The 15,231-nt window shown below is 51.8% G+C and overlaps 2 protein-coding genes across 6 annotated transcripts in view; both read right to left on the bottom strand.

Moving 5' to 3' along the window:
* Shisa7 (shisa family member 7) overlaps nt 1-2,936 on the bottom strand; it is a 16,462-nt gene extending 13,526 nt beyond the window's left edge. For 2 of the 4 annotated variants that reach the window (XM_075941749.1, XM_075941757.1), the window contains exon 1: nt 2,318-2,936. In XM_075941749.1, the coding sequence (XP_075797864.1) occupies nt 2,318-2,936 (619 nt within the window). Of the gene's footprint in view, nt 1-502; nt 729-2,312 lie in introns of those variants that run through there. The other 2 variants (XM_075941764.1, XM_075941777.1) reach the window with 2 other exon arrangements.
* LOC142831557 (isochorismatase domain-containing protein 2) lies at nt 2,671-15,231 on the bottom strand. Of its 2 annotated transcripts, none has more exons than XM_075941784.1 (6): nt 15,054-15,231; nt 7,988-8,128; nt 7,239-7,448; nt 6,986-7,056; nt 6,429-6,546; nt 2,671-3,076 (listed from the first exon to the last, which is right to left on the bottom strand). In XM_075941784.1, exons 2-6 carry the CDS (start codon nt 8,123-8,125, stop codon nt 2,981-2,983), a joined length of 633 nt encoding a protein of 210 aa, XP_075797899.1. In that variant the 5' UTR covers nt 8,126-8,128; nt 15,054-15,231; the 3' UTR covers nt 2,671-2,980. The 2 variants fall into 2 exon arrangements, with proteins under 2 accessions (XP_075797899.1, XP_075797906.1); XM_075941791.1 differs by lacking the exon at nt 15,054-15,231 and adding an exon at nt 14,719-14,804.

The raw sequence follows: 15,231 nt of genomic DNA, 5'->3' as shown, positions 1-15,231 counted from the left end.
GATGCAGCAGCCAGTGCAGACACTGGAGACAGGGGGACTGGTTCTGTTTCCCTCACAGAACACTGCTCAGACTCATAACAGGATCGATACACAACAGACCACAGGACACCTAAGCAGTGGCCCCAAAGCAAGGACACTCAGTGTCATTCTGGGGATGCACCAATACCTCCTTCCAGAGCAGGACATACAAACATGTGCACGTATTTTAGCCTTTAGTACCCAAGACTCAGATGTCAAGGCACACCAGAGGCATTACCACCCAAGGCCAGCTCCCTGCGCTGGCGCAGGCAGGCAGGCAGGCAGGCAGGCAGGCAGGCAGGCAGGCAGGCATCCACGCTCATCCTATCTCTGTCATGCAGCCTTCTAGGTGCAAGCACACTCCGGGTCAGCTGTGCAGAATCTGTAACTGGCTTGTGCGAACTCCTGTGGAGCCTACATACCCGCCCCATTCCCTACTCCGCCCCCAGCCCTAGACCGCCCCCAACCTCTAGTTCTCACTCACAAGTCAATGTCCTCCTCCACAGCCAGAGGGGGCGGGTGGAAAGGGAGGCCCAAACCCCCGGTTCTTCCAGCTGCTGCACCTTGCTTGGTTCTCAAATCCAGCCCAGGACTTGAGAGACGCAAGGTACAGAGAAAGAAAGCCAGATTGGAGAGAGGAAGCCCCCAACAAGTCCTATCCCATCCCTGCTAGCTGGAGGTGGAGAATCTTGGCTAGGATGGCGGAAGTGGGTTGGGCTGGGAAGAGCGGAGTGCCTCCTGAGGGTCCTGGAAGAGAACAGCAGCAGGTGGGGGGGAGGCTGGTGAAGGGACAGAGGAACAGGATCCAGGAAGAAGGGAACATAGAAACAAAGAGGAAGACAGAGCCAGCCAGCTAGGAAAGAGATAGAAACCCACGGAAGGTGGTACCGGAAGGATGGATAGTGATGGGAAGAAGACAGAGAAAGAAAGAGAGTGGGAGACCCAGAGAGGGAGGAACAGAGATGCTGGGGAGTGGAGGGGGGGGAGGTGGGCAAGAGGGTGAGAGAAGTGAGACCCAGAGAGGGAGGGCATAACCAACAAGGACCAAAGCCTCTAAAATGGCCTAAGTGGGGTCTGCAGGTGGCAGTGGTGGAGGAGGTAGCGGGAGAGCAGATCAGGGCAGGGGGTGGAGAGCAAGTGGAGGGGGTTCCTAGGAATCTCGGGGATTGGGAAAACAGTTTGAGGTAGGAATGCGGAAATCAGGCAAAACTGAAGACCTGTGGAAGAAGCAGAGGGAGGAAGCGGAGCCGGTCCTGGCTACCGGGAAAGATCCCCCAAATCCTTGCCAGAGGAAAGAGTGGGTCTCCCCCAGCATTACATGCAGCTCTACTCTATCTGGGCTGTCTGGGGTCCCTGCCTAGATAGACACTCAGTGCATCCTCTTGTCAGGACCCCTGCCTCCATCCAACCGGCTGTTTTCTCTCTCCTTTTAACCCGACTCTGCCATTGGGCCCTTGCTTCGGGCCCTCTGCATCTCTGCGTCTGTCTGGGGCTCTGTCCCGGATCTCTGTCTGGGGCCTCCATCTCCAGCCTCCCCCGCTGTATCCTCCCTGTAGTCTCCACACCCAGTTCTTCAGTCAGGGGCTCTCAATCTCTGCACGCCTGTCCCAGGCTTCTGTCTGATTCCCATCACGGCATTGCCTCCCCATCCCAGCCCTTTGAGACCCCTACTCTTAAGCAGGGTGGGTGGGGGGGCGCTGCGGAGGGAGCTGTGTGTTCCCGGCGCAAAATAGACTCCCGTTGCCATGGCGACGCGAGCGCGGCCTCGAGACGCAGGCTTCGGGCTGGGTGTGCGGAGGGGACACCTGGATCCGGAAGGCGGGGGCCGGGGCTCCGACGCCCGTGTCCCAAAGGGCTCCGGAGGATGGCTGGTACTCCTAGGTCCCCGGGGAGGGTATGCTGGACTAGGGGTGACAGGCCTTTTGGAAGGGGGCTGGGCTGCCAGGATCCGCGGTGGTGGTAGGGTGAGTCTGATTGTCAATGGGATCGGACTGGTTCGTGCATCCTTGGCGGACACAGGATGCCTTCTAAGGGCTTCCAAGACTGGGGAAGGAATCTGTAAATCTTGGGTGAGGGTTTGACGCGGTGGAGGTTGAGGGGGGCATCTGTAGAGTTTCAACACTCTGATCTCCTTAGGGGCTGCAGAATTCTGCGTCTTGGGCGAGTACGAACCACTGATCAGCAGCTGTCCATCCCATCTATCCATCCATTCATACACTTGTCCATTCCTCCCTATTCCCCTCTTTCCCCCGTGCCTCAGTTTCCCCCTTCTCACCAGGTACAGATGCGCTCACCTCACTTTCCGGATGCGGGACCCTCGGGGAATCGGGGGTGGTAGCGTGGGGGCCAGCCAAGGGAGGCAGCGCGAACGCGTGTCTGCCAGCCAGTGGGGCTGGGCGCGCGCGCGCGCCGATGGGGGTGGGGGCGGCAGGCAGCGTGGCGGGGACCCTGGCCGGCAGCTCTTTCTCGTGCAGATGCGCACCGGCCCCCCCAGTGCAGATGTGGCCGCCGCCAGCCCTCGCCTGTGTCTCGCCGGCTTGGAGCTCAGAAGAGGCACCTCCCCCACCCCACTTGCAGGAGACCCCACTTTCTTCCTCCCACAGACCCCTGTAGCCCCTATGATGCCCCCCAAACCCAATAATGGTTCGGTCCTCAGCCACATCAATGTTTATTCTCTGAGACCGGGTCCCAGTTGTGACATTCCTTCCCCCTCCTTTTCCCGCTCCGTGAAGTGGCCCGGGGCCCAGCCCCGCCTCCACCTTTTCCTTAGCCAATTCCCACCCAGCAACAGGAGTCTCATTTGCATTTCCGGGACCAACTGTCCAATAAGAAGGCAAAACCACGCCTCCTCCCCCACGGGGGCAGTTCTCCTGGCGGACTGCACCACTCTTGGGATCCATGGATGAAGGAAAAGACATCCATCAACGTCTGGGTGACAAGGAGGGTGGGTCCTTCCTTCAAGTCAGGGCCAGGAGTTTAGCAACAGGGGGTTGTTCTTGCCTTGGAAGAAGCTTAGAAGTCCGATGTCTGGGACTGGCTCCTTAACGATCTTCTGAATCTGCAGGCAGAGGAGGTCAAGAAGTCAAGAACCGTCCTCCCCATCTTCATGATACAGAATCCGAGGAGCACCTCTTCATCTTTATCCCCTTATTATTCCGACAGCATCACTTCTCCGGTCAACCACTTGGAAGTTTTCTTGGTGGCCTTTTCCTCACACTCGCCAGGTTGAGCTACACCCCACCCCCATGTTGGTCTGCTCTGTTGCCTTGGACCACTAAGGGTGGATGAGTGTACTTTGGGCTCTCTTGCCAACACTGCCCTCTTCTTCACCAATCTCAACCTTCCCGTCATTCCTTTAAGCCCTCAGTTCCCACACAGACCCACACTGTAAGCATGGACTCTCAATTCACTCACACAAGGGTCTCTTGGTTGAACAGGAGGAACGAATCCCATTACCGTCAACCAGCCAGTTCAGTCAAGTGTATCTCCAGAATACTAAACAAACCCCGCAAATCCCGCATTTCCACTGCCTCTTCCTAGTTAAGTCCCACTACTGACCGGAGGAGGCGTGAAAGCCGGCCTCTCTTCTCTTCCAGGCTACCAGTGAAATCCCTTGGCTATTCCAATTCCATGGTGGCCAGCTCCTTTTTTTTGTTTGTTGTTTGTTTTTGTTTTTCGAGACAGGGTTTCTCGAAAAACAAAACCCTACAGGGTAGCTTTGGAGCCTGTCCTGGAACTAGCTCTTGTAGGCCAGACTGGCCTCGAACTCATAGAGATCCACCTGCCTCTGCGTGCCCCACCACCGCCCGGCCAGCTCCTATTCTTTTCTTTTTTTCTTTTAAATGAAGCATAGTGAAAGTTTATTAAGATAGGGGGATGGAGAGATGGCTTAGGGGTTGAGAGTATTGCCTGCTCTTCCAAGGGTCCTGAGTTCAATTCCCAGCAACAACATGGTGGCTCACAACCATCTGTAGTGGGGTCTGGTGCCCTCTTCTGGCCTTCGAGCATACACACAGACAGAATATTGTATACATAATAAATAAATAAATATTTTTAAAAAAAGTTTATTAAGATATCTTAAAATAGATTTTAGGAACAAAGAGAGTTGTTTTTTCTCTTCCTGCAGCCCTAGTAGCCTCTGGGATTCCCTAGTAGGAAGAAGATAAACCCCAAAGCATGCATGCAGTCTTACCAAGAGGGAGCTGACTCCTACCCTATCCACTCTGGGGCTCTATGGACCAGGCAAACACTCCCCACACAGGCTTTCTTTACTTCTTGTAAAGAAATAAATGTTGGTGTTGCTGGGATAGAGCGTAGGGCCTTGCCAAGGCTAGACAGCTACCTGATAGCAGCCACATCCATGACCTGCTCTGGGGTACCCCATTAGCTGGGCTATTGTGCAACCCCAAATCTTTCCTAAGAGTTTCCCTCTCCTCCCCAACCTGCCAGTGTTGACCACGCTCAGCTACACACAATTCTTGGAAGAAGGCAAACTCAGCCCTAGCTCTTGACCTTGGCTCCAGCTACCTCCTGGAACAGTCTCTTGGTCTCGGGCTCAAGGTTCCCCATTCCCATTCTTTCAGTCCTCTTCACAGTCCCGCTCCAGGTTATATTGTTAATGAGCATGAGGTGACCTTTTTCTTTTGGGGTAGGAAACAGGGTCCAGCATAGCACCACTCAAACTTACCAAGAAGCCAAGGATGACCCTGCTTGCCTGCACCTCAAGAGTGCCACAACGGGGTGGTGGAGCACACTTCTAACCCCAGACCTCGGGAGTGCCACAACGGGGGTGGTGGTGAAGCACACTTCTAACCCCAGACCTCGGGAGTGCCACAACGGGGGTGGTGCACACCTCTAACCCCAGACCTCGGGAGTGCCACAACGGGGGTGTTGCACACCTCTAACCCCAGATCTCGGAATGGGGTGGTGGTGAAGCACACTTCTAACCCCAGACCTCGGGAGTGCCACAACGGGGGTGGTGCACATCTCTAACCCCAGACCTCGGAACGGGGTGGGGGTAAAGCACACTTCTAACCCCAGACCTCGGGAGTGCCACAACGGGGGTGGTGCACACCTCTAACCCCAGACCTTGGGAGTACCACAACTGGGGTGGTGGAGCACACCTCTAACCCCAGACCTCAGGAGGCAGAGGCAGGCGGATCCCCATGAGGATAGCCTGGTCTCCACATTAAGTTCCAAAGGACAGTCTACATAGTGAGACCCTATCTCAAAAGCAAAGCAACAGCAGGGTGGTAGTGGCGCACGCCTTTAATCCCAGCACTTGGGGAGGCAGAAGCAGGCGGATTTTTGCCAGTTTGAAGCCAGCCTGGTCTACAGAGAAGTTCCAGGACTGCCAGGGTTATACAGAGAAACCTTGTCTCGAGAAATCAAAAACCAAACTAAAACAAACAAAAGACAGAGGGCCAGCCAGATGCCTCATCAAGCGGAAGTGCCTGCGATGCTAGCCAAACCTGAGTCCAATCCCCCAGAGCCCAGGAGGTAGGAAAAAACTGACCACTAAAAGTTGTTCTCTGACTGCACACACCACCAGCATGTAGTGCGTGCCGCACATGCCCATACTATCAGAAGAAAGAAACAGCCAGTTGTAGTGGCACACACCAGTACGATTTGCTGAAGGAGGCGGAGGCAGGAGGATCACGAGTTTGAGGCCAGCCTGGGCTAGACAGCCTGGAGAGACAGCTCAAAGGTTAAGAGCACTGGCTGCTCCTTCAAAGGGCCTGAGTTCAATTCCCAGCAACCACATGGTGGCTCACGACCATCTATAATGAGATCTGGTACATTCTTCTGGTGTGCAGGCAGAACACTTTATACATAAATAAATAATAAATAAATCTTTATAAAAAAATAAAACAAACAAATAAATAGGGCTGGAGATACAACTCAATCAGTAGGGTATTTCCCTAGCAGGCTTAAAGCCCTAGGTTCCATCACCACCACATTAAAAATAAAAAAAAAAGAGCAGCTGGGTGGTGATGGTTCACGCCTTACGCCTTTATTCCTAGCACTTAGGAGGCAGAGGCAGGAGGATCTCAGTGAGTTTGAGACCAGCCTAGTATACAGTGCAAGCTCCAGGATAGCCAGGGCTACACAGAGAAACTCCCATCCAAACAAACAAGCAAAAAACACTGGCTGGTTTCTTGGCTCAGCAGTTAAGAGTAGTGGCTGCTCGTCCAGAGGTTCCGGATTTGATTTCCAGTACCCACTTGATGGCTCACAGTCGTCTTTAACTCTAGTTCAGGGAACCCAATGAGGGCACCAAGCACCAGGCAAACAAGTAGGGCACAGACAGACATACAGGCAAAACGAGCAGTAAGACAAAATAAAAGTGAAAAAGAAATGGAGGACGGGAACTATTTCTCTACGCCCGGGTGACTGAGAAGGGCCTTTACCTCCTTGAACCGTGGGTGGGTAGAGTCCTTTACCAGCTGCAGAATCAGCGCTTCGCTAGTGGACAGGAAGACACCGCTCTGTCGCATCCGATCCAGGCTCACCAGCCGGTTCATCTCGCTGCGGAGAACAGAGCAGGAGGAGAGGGCAGGTTTTAGTTTTCATGCTGTGCCACATCTGTGTTGTGGGACAGTTTCCTCTCAACGGAAACATCCTTCCAGACAGGAGCGGGAGGCTCATGAGACTCAGGAGGTAAACAAGAGGCCACACGTGGAGCTGAAGGGATGGCTCAGCAGTTAGGAACACTGGCTGCTCTTGCAGAAGACCTGGGTTCAATTCCCAGCACCCACATGGCAACTCACAACCATCTGAACTCCAGTTCCAGCAGATCTGACACCCTCATACTAACGCATATAAAAAGGAAGAAAGTCACTGTTTGACTTTGGTGCAATGGTTACAGTTAGGTTCCCCTCTAGGGAGAGTAGATGTCTGAGTGCTGGGGTTCCTAAGGAAACATCTGTGTCCCAGATGTCCACTCACCACAGAGTGACCGTCTCACCTTTGAGAAGAGCAGGCATCCACCGCCACATGGACCTGTAGCCCTCGGTCCAGGAGGTCCAGGGCCGTGTTCTAAGGGCAGAGAAAGGTCAGTGAGCCTCACAGCAGTGGGCTGGTAGCAGCGAGGGCGCAAGAACCCTAGAGCAGAACAGAGGACCGAAATAGCTGAGAGAGGCTCACAGCAAAGCTGGGACCCAGGGTAGGAGAGAGGACTAGCGGGAAGATTAGGGACCCCTGAGGACAAGGAGTCTCACCAAGATGCAGGCTTGGGTCTCAATGCCACAGAGCAGCACCGACTGCAGGTGAGGCCGTCTGTCCAGCTCCTGCTGCAGTGGGGGCACCATGCTGAAGCACGTTTTGCTCACGGCCTGTATGCCCTGAGCGCCCAGCTCAGGAACTGTGGGACCCAGGCCTTGTGGGTACTGCTCCGTCAGCAAGACAGGGACATCCAACAGCTGAGCCACCTGTATGGGAGGGAAAGCATTGTGCTGGGACCCACGGATGAGGGCTGAGGACAAGACTCCTGGGTCTGAGGGAGGAAGACAGGCCCGGACTCCTGGGTCTGAGGGAGGAAGACAGGCCCGGACTCCTGGGTCTGAGGGAGGAAGACAGGCCCGGACCCCTGGGTCTGAGGGAGGAAGACAGGCCCGGACTCCTGGATCTGAGGGAGGAAGACAGGCCCGGACTCCTGGGTCTGAGGGAGGAAGACAGGCCCGGACCCCTGGGTCTGAGGGAGGAAGACAGGCCCGGACTCCTGGGTCTGAGGGAGGAAGACAGGCCCGGACTCCTGGGTCTGAGGGAGGAAGACAGGCCCGGACCCCTGGGTCTGAGGGAGGAAGACAGGCCCGGACTCCTGGATCTGAGGGAGGAAGACAGGCCCGGACTCCTGGGTCTGAGGGAGGAAGACAGGCCTGGACTCCTGGGTTTGAGGGAGGAAGACAGGCCCGGACTCCTGGGTCTGAGGGTTTTGGTCTCCACTCTTAGGAAAAAAGTTGGCATGTACCTTAAGCATCCGAGCGGCCACTGACACGATCTGTGGGAAGTAGAGGATTCTGTCTCGAAGTTTCTCCTGCATGTCGCACAGGAACAGGATGGAGGACTCTGGGAGGATCCGGCCCAGGCTAGCCCTGGCTGCTGCCATTGCCTGGGGGTGGAGAGAGGGACAGTAGGCAGCGTGAGGTAGGGATGAAGGTTCACGGATTCATCCCGGATCTGTGCACTCGGCTCTGTGGCCCATGCCTTTCATCTTCCCGTTTCTAACTCTGGGCCTTTTCACCTGTTGTTGTTTGGCCTGGGATTCGCTCCGACCCGTTTTTTCTTCCTGCCCAGTTAGTTCATGGGTGAGGACACTTGCCCCCAAAGCCTTATCTGATCATGTCTACCTTATTCCCGGGGCCAGTGTCAGCCACCCCCGTCCCCATGACTGCACCTTCCTTTTCTCCTATCCAAAGACTACAGTGTTCGCAAGTCATGCTGTGACCTCTTCCTTTTTCTTTCTTTCTTTTTGGTTTTTCAAAACAGGGTTTCTCTGTGTAGTTTTGAAGCCTGTCCTGGAACTCACTCTGTAGACCAGGCTGGCCTCGAATTCACAAAGATCTGTCTACCTCTGCCTCCCAAGTGCTGGGATTAAAGGCGTGCGCCACCACCGCCCAGCTTCTGTGACCTCTTTCTACCTGTCCCCGCTCACTCAGGCCTCTACTCCCTGGGAAAACTGATGCTTATACAATAAGGTAACTCACTCAGGGACGTACAGATCTTAGATATTGGGATGGCTCAGAGGTTAAGAGCACTGGCTGCTCTGCCAGAGGTCCTGAGTTCAATTTCCATCACCCATATGGTGGCTCACAAATTACCATCTGTAATTTGATTAGCTTCCCTCTTCTGGCATGCAGACAGAATATATATGATAAATGAATAAATTTTAAAAAAAGTGCCACAGGGGGCTGGAGAGATAGCTCAGTCATTAACAACTAGGCTCACGACCAAAAATTATAAGAAAACGTACCACAAGGTCTTGCTATGTAGCCCAGGCTGGCCTTAAACTTACAATCTTCTTGCTTTAGCCTCCTGAGGTCTAGAAGAACATACATCTGCCACCATCCCAGTCTTTGCGATCCTTTTAAAGCCTACCTTCCCAGCTTGCCCAATACTTCCTTTTAGCCTCAGTTTACCCATGAGTAAAACACTGTGGCTGAACTTTCTGGGTCTGGTAAAGAAAGGGTGGTATACCCACAGAACGGGTGTTAATAAGCCACAGGAAGTAACAAAAGCCTAACATGTGCTACGGCATAGAACCCCCAAAATGTTATGCTTAGTTAAAGAGAGCATGACCCATACATTCCTTCGAAATGGCCAGAACGAGCCACGTGTGGTGGCTCACACGGTGATCCTAGTGCCCAGAACAGCAAGACTTGCTGAGTTTTCAAGGGTGGCTTGAGCTACGTGAGTTCTACGGTAGCCTGGGCTGTAGAGTTTCAAAAAGCCAAAAACAGAGCCAACAAGATGGCTCAGTGGGTAAAAGGGCCCACCACTGAACCCAAGGACCCATGGCTGACTGGCTCTGGTGGAAAAAAATAACCAACACCCCACAGTTGTCCTCTGACCTCCATATGTCTCTCTTTCATACACCCCCACATGTTGTGAAATATTATTTTAACTAGACATTTGTTTATGCTGCGGAATATGACTTAAACTGTGTAAAGGTGTGTTACATTTGTTTAATGATGAAAGAATGTTTTTTTATGTAAAGACGTGTTGCATTTGTTTCACCTTGCCTGCCTAAGGCATCTGATTGGTCTAGTAAAGAGCTGAACAGACAATAGCTAGTCAGGAGAGGGATAAGTGGGGAGAGGGGGGAAATCTAGAGACGAAGAGAAGAGAAGAGAAGAGGAGAAGAGAAGAGAAGAGAAGAGAAGAGAAGGGAAGAGAAGAGAGACACCCAGGGCCCAAAGCCAGGCAGCCGCCAGCTAGACATGAAAAGCAAGAAAGTAAGCAATAAAAAAATGGGGTACAGACCTAAACAGAGAACTCTCTTAACAGTCAAATCTTAAATGACTGAAAGACACTTAAGGAAATGCTCAATATCCTTAGCCATCAGAGAAATGCAAATCAAAACAACTCTGAGATTCCATCTTACGTCAGAATGGGCAAGATAAAAACACTGATGACAACTTATGTGGAGAGGTTGTGGGGTAAAGGGAACACTCCTCCATTGCTGGTGGGAGTGCAAACTGATACAGGCGCTTTGGTAATCAGTATGGTGATTTCTCATAAAATTAGGAAACAACCTTCCTCAAGACCTAGCTGTTGAGTATATACCCAAGGGATGCTTAATCATACCACAAGGACATGTACTCAATTATGTTCATAGCAGCATTGTTTGTAACAGCCAGAAACTGGAAACAACACAGATGTCCCTCAACTGAATAATGGATAAAGAAGATGTGGTACATTTACACAACGGAGTACTACTCAGCAGTAAAAAACAATGACATCTTGAAATTTACAGGCAAATGGATGAAGCTAGAAAAAAACATACTGAGTGAAGTAACCCTGACCCAGAAAGACAACTATAATATGTATTCACTTATAAGTGGCTTCTAGACATAAAGCAAAAAACAAAAAAACCCAAAAAACAAAAAACAAAAACCCTACAGTTCACAACCCCAGGATCTACATAGGAAGGAGAAAAAGATAAGATCTCCTGAGTAAATTGGGAGCATGGGGGGGGGGGCACAGGAGAGGGTAGAAGTGTGGGGGGAAGTAAAGGAAGGGAGGGGAGAAAAATGTATAGCCCAATAAAAGCAATAAAATTATGTAAAAAAAGAAAGTAAGACATACAGAAAGAAAGAAAGGTAAAACGACCAAGGCAAAACATAGATGAAGAGAAACAGATTAAGTTATAAGAGCTAGCAAGAAACAAGCGTAAGCTAAGGCTGAGCATTCATAACTAAAAGTGAAGGGGGATCTCTGTCAGCCAATGACCTGTAAGGGGTTGGACCGGGTTAGCGTCAAGTCTCCATGTCATGATTTGGGAGCTGGCTGGTGACCCCCAAAAAAAAGCCTGGTGTACACACACACACACACACACACACACACTGATAAAATAAGCACACAGGGTCTGGAGAGATGACTCATTGGTTAAGAGCACTTGTTGCTCTTGCAGAGGACCAGGGTTTGATTCCCAGAACCCATATGGTGACTCACAACTGTCTTTAACCCTAGTTCCAGGGGATCCAATGACCTTTTCTGAATTCTTTGGGCACCAGGTTTGTCTGTAGGCAACACACACACACACACACACACACACACACACACACACACTGAAGAGTCCTGAGATAGGAACGTGGCTTGTCTGAGATGATACGACTTGCACCTCAGGCCTGGAAGAACTCATGGGGGAGAAGTCGCCCACTTATTTTGGGAGGCTGGGGATGTAGCTCAGTTGGTAGAGTGCTTGCTTAGCATGCACAAAAGTCTCAGTTCCATGCCTCACACCACAAAAACTGTGTGGTGGCACAGGCTTGGAACCCCAGAACTCTGGAGGTGGAGGCAGGAGGTTCAGAAGTTCAAAGTCATTCTCCATTACTAGTGGATTCTAAGCAGCCTGGGCTACATATGACCTTCTCAGGGAGAGGTCTGTAGACCTGCTAACACAAGGCCAGGCTTTGTGAGCTGTCTCCCAGTATTTGTCAAAGGGCAATTAACCAGCTCACTGGGGTCTTAAGAAAGGCTTTTTTTCTTTTTTCTTTTTTTGGAGACAGCTTTTCTCTGTGTAGCCCTGGGTTCTGGAACTCACTCTATAGACCAGGCTGGTCTTGAACTCAGAGATCCACCTGCCTCTGCCTCCCAGGATTAAAAGCGTGTGCCCCACTGCTCAGCCTTCATTTTTGATTTTTAAGACATTTTATTTTATGTGTATGCGTGTATCATGTATGTCCGTAGCCATGTGAATGCAGTATCCACAGAGGCCAGAAGAGGGTATCAAGTCCCCTGGAGCTGGAGTTACAGCTATTACCCACCCCATGGGGGCTGGTCCAGCTTCCCTCTTTTTTTTTTTTATTGAAATAGAGTGCTATAAAACGAGAATAAATGTGTGAGGCACAGCACTTGGGAGACTGAGCTGTGTAGCTGTGTTTAGAGCTGGAGGCCCGCCAGGGCTGCATAGTGACCTTGCCCTCAAAAAGCTGAGCAATAAGAAATTTAAGATTGCACAATGTATAACAGGTTGTCAGTGAAGAATAAACACAAACTTTGTAATAAAGTCAACAGCCTGCAAAAAAAAGCCGTGGGATGAGGTCCAAAAGTAACAGACACTTCTTCCCTCTGACCCCAGCCATCTCCCAGTCCTGAGAACAGAGATGCAAGCCCTGCCCACAGGGCCACAAGGCTCTGGATTCAGAGCCCCAGCCGTAGCCCACTCGACAGCCCCTGCGCCCCATTTCCTGGAGGACCGGTGAGTGTCTGTGTGTGAGCATGTGCAAGAGAGCCCACATGTGCCGATCAGAGCACAATCTCAGGTGTTCCACCCTGAGGCAAGTCTCCTGCTGGCTGCTACTGCACGGGTCAAGCCAGCTAGCTGGCCGGGGAACTTCCGGGGTGTCTCCCATCTCTACCTCCCATCCCCCAATGTGAGTTTTGGAATTATAGTTATGTCTGGCTTTACATGGGTGCTGAGGATCCTGAACTCAACTCCTCATGCTTGCATGGCAAACACTTGACCCACTGAGCAAGCTACCCAGCCCCTGGAGGACCCTTCTCACCCCCAGGGCTGTCTTCTGGTCCCAAGCACAAGGGACACTCCGGCAGCAAGAAGCCCCAGAGGGTCGAAACTGGAGGCTCAGAATGTCTCATAGCTTGACAGGTGTCGGAACCTGAACAGTATGGTCAGCGCCCTCACAACGACAGGGACACAAATCTCCTATCCAGAGATCTGTCCCTAAGTATTATCTGACAGGGACCAGGTTATTAATCACAGGACTCTTTGACAGGCCTCCAGTGACAAAGGGTCAAGCATAAATACAGACATGCCCAGACTACGGACCCTCGCAGCCTGGCCCACACGGTGCTTCACGATCGATGTCTTACACAATCATTTAGGGACTGACTCCTAATGAGCCACGGTATTTTATCCATTCTCATCCACATGGCTGTACAGCAGACAGCCTCTCATGTAGTCAAGGCAGCCTCGGACTCCTGGCAATCCTTCTGTTTTAGCTGTTTAAAGCCTGGGATTACAGGTACAGAGAGAGTCACTGTGCTGTGATAATCGTTTTCTTTTGCTTTTCCACTACGTGGCTAAGGACGACCCTGAACTTTGGGTCCTCCAGCCTCCACCCCGAGTGTTAGAATTATCAGCCGGCATCAAAAAACAGTTTCTGCATTCGGTGCTATGTATCAGGTTCAACACTGTTGACTTTGAGACAGAACCTTGCTAAATTGCCCAGGGGGGTCCTGGAATTCAATCTGCAATTTTCCTGCTGAGGCTGCAGAGCAGCTGGGATCACAAGTCTGCACAGGACCCAGTTCTCACAGTGAATTTTCTGTAGCGAGAAACGACAGCAAGGAAGGTCTTCGACACCTCGAAAAGCGCTCAAGAGACGTGAAAAGAGAAAGCATGGTATGGAATACTCCCGCCTGTGCCTCCGCCTCCCATGAAATGGCAAATGGAGGTTTTTACTTTTCTTAAAAATTTCCATTTATGCCAGGTGGTGGTGGTGCACACCTTTAATCCCAGCAGGCGGGAGGCAGAGGCAGGCGGATCTCTGTGAGTTTGAGGCCAGCCTGGTCTGCAAGAGCTAGTTCCAGGACAGGCTCCAAGGCTACACAGAGAAACCTTGTCTCAAAACACAAAGCAAAGCAACAAAACAATCCATTTATTTGTTTAACTTATTTATGGGAGAGGGCACACCATGGTGCACACGGGGGTCAGAGGACAACCTGAGGCAGTGAGTTCTCTCCTTCCAGCATGTGGGTCTCCAGGGAACACAAATGTGTGTGTTTAGTAGGTCTATTTTGTATGACTGTTTGGCGGGACATTGATGCATGCATTGTCTGTGCAGGCCAGAAAAGGACATTAGATCCCTTGGGCCTGGAGTTACAGGTGGTTGTGAGCCACCGTGTGGGTTCTGGGAAGTCCTCTGCAAGAGCAACAAGAGCTCTTAGCCACTGAGTTCAGTCTACACACGGGCGCATGCACACACTACATACACACACACACAGACACACACACACTATCTTGGCTTGGGAACATGTCTGGTAGGCACAGTGTGAAGGAAATTTGACTTTGGGTGTGTCTTCTCTTTTAATTAGTTAGCGGCTGGCAGGGTATCTTGTATCCTATGTTGACCAGAACTTGCTATCCAGTTGAGTCTGGTTTGAACCCCTGATCCTCCTGCCTTTATCCCCCACACGCTAACGGACCTTGACTGTGTTCTCTTTTATTCATTCATTTATTTTAATCAGGGTGTCACACATCCTGGGTTGACAGAGACCTTACAATGTAGCTGAGCCCGGCTTTGAATACCTGACCCTTCCGCCTCTACCCCGTGTCCTAGGAACTCCAGGTATGTTACTTCACTCTCAGGTTGAAGCTCCACTTCCTCATTAGAACAACTGGGAGTTCACTCGGTAACAATTCACCTGACTTCCGTCCTAATGTGGAGTGCTACTTGTGGCTTATGTCTTCTTGAACAGGGGAGAAGGGGCCGGGGCTGTAGTTCAGGGATAACTTGCCTGGCATTCTTGACGCCCTAGGCTCAGTTCTCCAGTACTGCCAGACGTGATGGAGATGGACTGGGGACAAAAGTTGGGAGAAGTCGGGAGTGCTTTGTGTGCACTCCCTGGGTGAGTTTCGCTTCCTCTCTGGGCCTCTTTTCCCTCCTGGGTTATCCCACTCGCGGAGCTGATGCAAAAGTTGGCTCTGGAGAGGCTTGGAGTCCCTTCCCGAGGGTCTATCCTGAGACCAACAGGAATGCCATCCCAAATCCCGGCCCACGCCCCTCAAGACTTCCATTTCTCGGTGAGACAGTGGCTTTACAAGCACAGTGCGCTCAGCGAATAAGGCTTACCCTGAATGTCCCAGGTTCGAATCCGGTCGCTTTCCACCTGTGACTTTTCTCCTCTGGATTCCCACGGACTCCGGACTGGGTCTCCTTTTTGCCCTGTAGGGACACGTGAGGTCCTTGGGTCACTGTCCTGCCCTCCCGTGCCGAGCCACCCAATCGGTGCTTGCCGCACTCGGTCCCA

This window comes from Microtus pennsylvanicus, chromosome 1 (genome assembly GCF_037038515.1).
Source record: "Microtus pennsylvanicus isolate mMicPen1 chromosome 1, mMicPen1.hap1, whole genome shotgun sequence".
NCBI classification, from domain to species: Eukaryota; Metazoa; Chordata; class Mammalia; order Rodentia; family Cricetidae; genus Microtus; species Microtus pennsylvanicus.
This window is presented reverse-complemented; position numbering and strand designations above follow the sequence as displayed.

Coding starts and splice junctions, on each gene's coding strand:
- LOC142831557 (XM_075941784.1), bottom strand. CDS start 8,125: ATGGCAGCAGCCAGGGCTAGCCTGGGCCGGATCCTCCCAGAGTCCTCC. Junction 6,547..6,985: donor GATGCCTGCTCTTCTCAAAG/GTGAGACGGTCA, acceptor TGTTCTCCGCAG/CGAGATGAACCGGCTGGTGA. Junction 3,077..6,428: donor CCCACCCACGGTTCAAGGAG/GTAAAGGCCCTT, acceptor CTCTGCCTGCAG/ATTCAGAAGATCGTTAAGGA.